This window comes from Thamnophis sirtalis, unplaced genomic scaffold, assembly GCF_051295495.1.
Source record: "Thamnophis sirtalis isolate CommonGarterSnake01/CBP01778 unplaced genomic scaffold, rThaSir2_p1.2 scaffold_8, whole genome shotgun sequence".
Taxonomy (NCBI): Eukaryota; Metazoa; Chordata; class Lepidosauria; order Squamata; family Natricidae; genus Thamnophis; species Thamnophis sirtalis.
The window spans coordinates 2,027,427-2,036,061 of record NW_028261388.1 but is presented as its reverse complement, the minus strand read 5'-3'; the positions used below and the strand labels follow the sequence as shown (position 1 = coordinate 2,036,061).

The 8,635-nt window shown below is 46.8% G+C and overlaps 1 protein-coding gene across 1 annotated transcript in view; it reads right to left on the bottom strand.

Annotated features, from left to right (window-relative positions):
- C2CD3 (C2 domain containing 3 centriole elongation regulator) overlaps positions 1 to 8,635 on the bottom strand; it is an 84,561-nt gene that overhangs the window by 46,889 nt on the left and 29,037 nt on the right. The window contains exons 15-18 of the mRNA XM_087720954.1: positions 8,483 to 8,634; positions 6,797 to 7,040; positions 4,252 to 4,435; positions 2,060 to 2,246 (exon numbers count right to left, since the gene is read on the bottom strand). Of these exons, the coding sequence (XP_087577080.1) occupies positions 2,060 to 2,246; positions 4,252 to 4,435; positions 6,797 to 7,040; positions 8,483 to 8,634 (767 nt within the window). The remainder of the gene's footprint in view (positions 1 to 2,059; positions 2,247 to 4,251; positions 4,436 to 6,796; positions 7,041 to 8,482; position 8,635) is intronic.

The window sequence follows — 8,635 nt, the reverse complement described above, 5'->3', positions numbered from 1 at the left end:
AGAGGAGTTAAAGCTCAAATGAAAGATGATACTAACTTTCTTTAAGTTTATTTTAGAATATCTTTGTTAAAGATTTATACCCTGTATTGGTTCTGGGAAGTCGGGGGGGGGGGGAGGTAAACATTTGTAAAAGTTTTTTCCCCCCAATAATAATAATAAAAAAAGATCTTTGCCCCACACCCACAAGTTCATCCCATGGTCCAATCTCCCACTGCCATGAGTTCCGGTCAGGTGCAGAGGTGCAAAGATGACCTTGAGTTTCTAAGAAGAATGTTATTATGGCTACATATCACCCAGCTCCATATAATTCCACCCTCCCATTTCCCCACCATAGAAAATAGACAGTAGAATTGAATTGAATTTATTGAATTTCTATGCCGCCCAATCCCGAAGGACTCCGTGCGGCTTACAGAAATGAAAGAGATTAAAAGAATTTAAAAACAATAGAACACACAAAGTTAAAAAACACAACAAACACCCAATGAAGTAGAAAGTGTGGCAGGCCTGAAAAGATGGCTTGCAAGTATGATAATAGGATATTTGCGGCTCAGGGTTGAAATGTGGGGTCCTTGGTGACCTCTGAGCTTGGTGGTTTTCTTGCAGAAGTTTCATGACCCAACTAGGGAACATCATCAGTGCTAGAAGGGAGTGGGGTTCGTGGAATGGAGGAGGAGGAGGAAGAGGAGAGGAGAGGGGAGGAAGGACTATGGGGTTCTCGATGCTCTCTAAGCTTAGAAGTTTTCTGGCAGACATTTCATGACCCAACTAGGGAACATCATCAGTGCTAAAAGAGAGGAAGGTTTGCAAGGGAGGAGGAGGAGGAGGAGGAGGAGGAGGAGGAGGAGGAGGAGGAGGAGGAGGAGGAGGAGGAGGAGGAAGACTGTGGAGTTCTTGGTGCTCTCTGAGCTGGGTCATTTTCTTGCAGATGTTACACGACCCAACTAGGGAACATCATCAGTGCTAGAAGGGAGGAGGGTTTGTGGAGAGGAAGAGGAGGAAGAAGGGTTGTAGAGGCCTGGGTGCTCTCTGGAAGTAGTGGTTTTCTTTCAGACGTTTCATGGCCCAACTAGGGAACATCATCAGGACTAAAAGGAGGAGGAGGGGGAAGAGGATTATGGGGTCCTTAGTGCTCTGTGAGCTTGGTGATTTTCTTGCAGATGTTTCATGACCCAACTAGATACCACCACCAGAGCTAAAAGAAGAGGAGGAGGAAGAGGAGGAGGAGAACTATGAGGTCCTTGGTGTTCCCTGAGCTGAACTGTTTTCTTGTAGATGTTTCATGACCCAACTGGGTAACATCATCAATGCTAGAAGGGTGCGAGCGAGCCCCTCTCTCACCGGCACTGATGTTCCCTAGATGGCGGATGAAACATCTGCTAGAAAACAACCCAGCTCAGAAAGCACCAAGGACCCTCAGAGTCATCCTCTTCCTCCCCCCTCCCCCTTGAGGACTGGTTAAAAGATTTGGGTGGGTTTGGCCTACATAAAAGACAATTGAAGGGGAAGGAGGACAGGAATCTGTTCCTGTCAGCCTCTGTTTTGCTGCTGCTTCGGCTGCCATTGAAACGGGAAGGGGGGGGCATGGTATTTGAGAGAGGACTGATTGTTGTGCTGGAGGAAGATTCTGGAGTTTCAACGGCCCATCTTACTGCGCATGTGGAGGAGGTTTCCCGCCAAGGCCAACGGCACCGACATTCCATCTTGGTGATGCCTTTCGAAGTTATCTCACACCTGACACTTGGGAGAATTATGATTGGACTGTGCATGGGATGCCAAGGGGTGGGGAATGGATTATACAATATATCATTCGCTTTCGCGCCTAAATAATCAGACTTCGCTTTGCTACGCTTCTGTTCATTTATAATTAGTAAAAGTACACTTGATTTCTATCAATGGAGTCTTGTGGTTTTCTTTCCTGATTATCCAATGAAGAAGTGCTGACAGTTCCATTCGAGTGTCCCATCATCCTCGGCACCACGCAACGCAAACAGAGAGAGAGGGAGAGGGAGAGAGAGAGAACCCTGGGAGGGGGGCTGGGTGAGAGGGGCGAGAGACGTACCTGCACCAGATTTCGAAGTGAATCCCTCCTCCTTCTCCCGCTAAGCTCTGGGCCGAGAAAGCCCGGACTAGCAGCCGCTGAACTGGGACGTCAGCTGGGACCAGTAGAGAGTGATGGTGCTCATCGCGGAAGGTGGGATCGGGAACGCACAAAGTGGTGGACGTGCGGAAAGGCTTCAACTCAAGGGCTGAGGAAGAAAATAAAACTCCAGTTTCAATCAAGTAGCAGATGGGTTACAGGTTAATAGAGTTGGAAGGGATCTTGGAGGTTATCTAGTCCAACCCCCCCCCCCCCGAGGAGAACTGTGGGGTCCTTGGTGCTCCATGAGCTTGATGGTTTTCTTGCAGATGTTTCATTACCCAACTAGGTGACATCATCAGTGCTAGAAGGGAGTGGGGATTGAGGATTTATCGTTGGAGAAAAAGGGAAAGAAGATGATGATGATGATGATGTTAGGGAGGAGGAAGAAGAGGAGGTGGGGAGGGGAAGGGGAGGGTGTTCTGACCTAGGCTTCCTCATACAATAAAAAGCACACGATTAGGTCTTTTTATTTCAAAGGCTGTGGATTATATTCATTCACAGCTCGTAATGAGTCCCAAATAGTTTGTAAACAGTCCTACTGTAGTCTGCCAAAGTCTTTCGGGATAAGGCTGATAAGCACCCATCTTTATCTTTCTTGAAACACTGCCAAAGACTTAATTGGCAATTAGCTAGGCAAGGCCACACGGAGCAAAGAGTCAAAACAGAGCTTCAGAAAGTAAACTGACCAGCATGAACCAAATTGCTTCCTGCAAAGGCTCCCGTGCTTTTGCTCCTCCTTTATGTCTTATGGGAGGGGCCAATCACCTCCAAGCCCTTCTGTTCTTGCCTTCTGGCAGCTCTGCGCATGTGCACACTGGAAACAGGCTCCAGCTGTTCCTCTACCTCACTGATCTCTGACTCTGAAGGCAGCTGATAACTGTCGGACGGCCTTGGCCCCCTCTCTGCCTCCGACACAGAGCCCTCCTCAGAGCCTTCCCCAGACTCCAGGACTGGCCCAGGTTCCTCCCCAACCTCCTCACTGTCCGACTCTGCCACCAGCTCTGCAGGCCGCCAGCGGAGCACAACATAGGGGGAGGATTGTGGAGTCCTGGGTGCTTTCTGAGCTTGGTGGTTTTCTTGCAGACATTTCACGACCCAACTAAGTAGCATCATCAGTGTTAGTAAGGAGTAGGGTTTTTGAGGGAGGGAAGGAGGGAGGGAAGCAAGGAGGGAAGGAAGGAGAGAAGGAGAGAAGAAAGGAGGGAAGGAGGGAGAGAAGAAAGGAGGGAAGGAAGGAGGGAATGTAGGAGAGAAGGAAGGGGGGAAGGAAGGAGGAAAGGAAGGGTGAAAGGAAGGAGAGAAGGAGAAAAGAAAGGAGGGAAGGAAGGAGGGAAGGAAGGAAGGGGAAGGAGGGAGAGAAGAAAGGAGGGAAGGAAGGAGGGAATGTAGGAGAGAAGGAAGGGGGGAAGGAAGGAGGAAAGGAAGGAAAGAAGGAGAGAAGAAAGGAGGGAAGGAAGGAAGGCGGGAAGGAAGGAGGGAAGGAGAGAAGGAGGGAAGGGGGAAGGAGGGAGGGAAGGAAGGAGGGAAGGAAGGAGAGAAGGAGAGAAGAAAGGAGGGAAGGAAGGAGGGAATGTAGGAGAGAAGGAAGGGGGGAAGGAAGGAGGAAAGGAAGGGGAAAAGGAAGGAGAGAAGAAGAAAAGAAAGGAGGGAAGGAAGGAGGGAGGGAAGGAAGGAGGGAAGGAGAGAAGGAGGGAAGGGGAAGGAGGTAGGGAAGGAAGGGGAGTAGGAGAGAAGAAACGAGGGAAGGAAAGAGGGAGGGAGGGAAGAAGAAGTAGGACCGTTGTAAGATAAGATGGATCTATGGGATGGTAAGAAAGCAATCTTCAAGTATATTGTCAACAGTAGGGAAAAATTGTTATAAATACATATTATTAATAACACTTATGAGATCATATTTGTGAATGTATATATGAAATTGATAAAATAAAATAAATTTTTTTAAAAAAAGGAGTAGGGTTTGTTCTCTGTTTATATACAAGTGGCTTCCTCTGTCAGTGTTGGTGGGAGTGGGAGTGTGTGTGTGTGTGTTCCTTGATTAGGCTCTTGTTACTGCTACTGAGTAGAGGGGCCAGTAGAAGCCAGACTGAATGGGACTTTTCTTACAAACTCACCCTTCTCGTTTAACTCCGCATCCCGGAGGGTCTCGGATTCCGATTTCTGAACCGGGAAGTGGTACTGGACGTAACAGTCTGCTTCTCCCCAGACGGTGGACTGGAGGGGCGTCAGGCCTTGGACCCCCTCGATGTGGATCTCAAAGGTATGTTCCACCAAGCCTTCCTTTGCCTTTCCTGACAGCTGAAGGCGGCAAGGAAGAAAAAGGGAGTGAAAAGAAGGAAACGCAGAACGGGTGGGATATATTGCAGGCGTAAACTAGACTTAAGTTTCAGAGAAGCAGCCTGTGAGACCCCCACCCCAGACAAGCAAGGCAACTTTGTAAAATGTAAAGGTTCCCCTCGCACATATGTGCTGATCATTCCCGACTCTAGGGGGCAGTGCTCAAAGCCGAAGAGCCAGCGCTGTCCGAAGACGTCTCTGTGACCCCAAAAGGACAGGGGCCCCGTGATCGAATAGCAATAGCAATAGCAATAGCAGTTAGACTTATATACCGCTTCATAGGGCTTTCAGCCCTCTCTAAGCGGTTTACAGAGTCAGCATATCGCCCCCAACAACAATCCGGGTCCTCATTTCACCCACCTCGGAAGGATGGAAGGCTGAGTCAACCTTGAGCCTGGTGGGATTTGAACAGCCGAACTGCAGAACTGCAGTCAGCGGTTCAAATCTCACCGGCTCAGGGTCGACTCAGCCTTCCATCCTTCCGAGGTGGGTGAAATGAGGACCCGGATTGTTGTTGGGGGCGATATGCTGACTCTGTAAACCACTTAGAGAGGGCTGAAAGCCCTATGAAGCGGTATATAAGTCTAACTGCTATTGCTATTGCTATCTATATATCTATCTCTATCTCTATCTCTATCTCTATCTCTATCTCTATCTCTATCTATCTCTATCTCATATCTATCTATCTATCTATCTATCTATCATCTATCTATCTATCTATCTATCTATCTATCTATCTATCTATCTATCTATCTATCTATCTATCTATCGGATTGTTGGGGGCGATATGCTGACTCTGTAAACCACTTAGAGAGGGCTGAAAGCCATATGAAGCGGTATATAAGTCTAACTGCTATTGCTATTGCTATCTCTATCTCTATCTCTATCTATCTCTATCTCTATCTATCTCTATCTCTATCTCATATCTATCTATCTATCTATCTATCTATCTATCTATCTATCTATCTATCTATCTATCTATCATCTATCATCTATCTAACATCTATCTATCTATCTATCTATCTATCTATCTATCTATCTATCTATCTATCTATCTATCTATCTATCGGATTGTTGGGGGCGATATGCTGACTCTGTAAACCACTTAGAGAGGGCTGAAAGCCATATGAAGCGGTATATAAGTCTAACTGCTATTGCTATTGCTATCTCTATCTCTATCTCTATCTATCTCTATCTCTATCTATCTCTATCTATCTCTATCTCATATCTATCTATCTATCTATCTATCTATCTATCTATCTATCTATCTATCTATCTATCGGATTGTTGGGGGCGATATGCTGACTCTGTAAACCACTTAGAGAGGGCTGAAAGCCATATGAAGCGGTATATAAGTCTAACTGCTATTGCTATTGCTATCTCTATCTCTATCTCTATCTATCTCTATCTCTATCTATCTCTATCTCATATCTATCTATCTATCTATCTATCTATCTATCTATCTATCTATCTATCTATCTATCATCTATCTATCTATCTATCTATCTATCTATCTATCTATCTATCTATCTATCTATCTATCGGATTGTTGGGGGCGATATGCTGACTCTGTAAACCACTTAGAGAGGGCTGAAAGCCATATGAAGCGGTATATAAGTCTAACTGCTATTGCTATTGCTATCTCTATCTCTATCTATCTCTATCTCTATCTATCTCTATCTCATATCTATCTATCTATCTATCTATCTATCTATCTATCTATCTATCTATCTATCTATCTATCTATCGGATTGTTGGGGGCGATATGCTGACTCTGTAAACCACTTAGAGAGGGCTGAAAGCCATATGAAGCGGTATATAAGTCTAACTGCTATTGCTATTGCTATCTCTATCTCTATCTCTATCTATCTCTATCTATCTCTATCTCTATCTATCTCTATCTCATATCTATCTATCTATCTATCTATCTATCTATCTATCTATCTATCTATCTATCTATCTATCTATCTATCTATCTATCTATCTATCTATCTATCTATCTATCTATCTATCTATCTATCTATCTATCTATCTATATTAAAAAGAGCCGAGGTGGCGCAGTGGTTAGGGTGCAGCACTGCAGGCCACTTCAGCTGACTGTGATCTGCAGTTCAGCGGTTCAAATCTCACCGGCTAAAAGTCGACTCAGCCTTCCATCCTTCGGAGGTGGGTGAAATGAGGACCCAGACTGTGGGGGCAAGTTGCTGACTCAATTTGCTAAAAAAAATCTGTAAACCGCTTAGAGAGGGCTGAAAGCCCTCTGAAGTGGTGGTATATAAGTCTAATAAATAAATAAATAAATAAATAATGATGTGGACGCACCTCAGGTGAGGATTCAGGGAGGGGATCCAAAGCGTGTGGTGGGCGGAGCACAGCCGGAGATGCCAGCCCTGCTTCCTTCTTGACCCTCTGCAGCGCCAACACCTGGTCAGCCGAGCCCATGGCTAAGACGGTCTTCAGGGTGCCGTTCTTTTGGCCGGAGAAGACATCGACCACCGGCACGGGGCCGTCCACTGCCAGCACCGGATACTGAGCCTGGAGCAGCAGGCTGGACACCTTGGGGTCTCTGCGGGGGGGAAAAGAGGCAGAAGCCATCAGCAGGCCTGGCTTGCCGCATTTCTCCACGGGTGGTCCTCGACTTACGACCACAACGGAGCCCAAAATTTCTACGTTCCGGAGCGAGGGAACTTTGCTCCGTGTTACGACCTTTCTTGCCCCAGTTGTTAGTAACCTGGTTGTTAAGTGAATCTGGCTTCCCCATTGACTTTTGATTTGTAAGAAGGTCGTAAAAGAGGATCAAATGACTCCAGGACCCTGTGATCGTCATAAATCTGAGTCAGTGATCAAATGCGTGAATTTGGATGATGTGACCATGGGGATTCTGAAATGGCTGTAAATGTTTAAAAAATAAGTGTTCTGACCGAGGCTTCCCGAGAGCCTGAAGCAAACTCCCTGTTGTCCTGACAAAAACCCCTTTTATTAATTCGCTGTGAATTCTGCTCCTTCACATCCAGCAAAGTCTTTCCAGGAAGGATTTACAATCACAGACCTTATCTGGCTTGGAGAGCTGCCAGGACGAGATCTGCAGACCTTGGCAAGGAGCCTTGGAGAGTCACAAACCAATGAAGGGAACTCATGGTCTCCTGCAAACTCCACTCCCCTGTTGCTCCTCTTTTATTCCCTCTGGGAGGGGCCATTCACCGTCCACCTGTGTCTTTACTCCCAAGTCGACCCCTGTTCTTTAGCTCTTCCCTTCGTCTGGCAGCTCTGTGCATGCGCACACTGGGAAGAGGCTCCAGCTGTTCTTCTGCCTCACTGATGTCCGACTCTGAAGGCAGCTGATAACTGTCAGATGGGCTCTGGCCCCCTTCTCTGCCCCCGACACAGAGCCCTCCTCAGAGCCTCCCCCAGACTCCAGGACTGGCCCATCTTCCTCCCCAACCTCCTCACTATCCGACTCGGCTGCCAGCTCCACTGGTGGGCCACAACAAAAAGGTCATGTCACTTTTTTCATCAAGGGCTACCTGTATAGGTATTTACATATACACCTGTATTTATGATGTATTTATGACAGGTGGTTCCTCGACTTAAAACAGCTTGCTGAGTGATGGTTCAAAGTTACAAGGCCACTGAAAAAAGCGACTTCTGACCATTGCTCACACTTATGACCATTGCAGCATCCTCAGGGTCACGTGTTACTACCAACTGAAGAGCCGGACTGGTTCACTTAATACAGTGTTTCTCAACCTTGGCCACTTGAAGATGTCTGGACTTCAACTCCCAGAATTCCCCAGCCAGCGAATGCTGGCTGGGGAATTCTGGGAGTTGAAGTCCGGACATCTTCAAGTGGCCAAGGTTGAGAAACACTGACTTAATAAATGCCTCAAGAAAAGTTGTCAAAACAGGGGCAAAACTCACTGTTTCACTTAGCGACACGCATTTTAGGCTCCACTGTGGCTGTTAAGGCGAGGACTCCCTGCAAGTAGGAAATCAAAGGCAGTTTCTTACTTGAACGAAACGTAGAACTGATGGAGGGGAAGCTTGGCCAGTCCCAGAAGCCGGTCCCCTCCGGGGCTGAGTACCTTATTCCACACCTCGATCACCATCAGGTTATTCTTCAGACGCTCCAGATGTTTCGATGTCAACGCAACCGGAGTGATC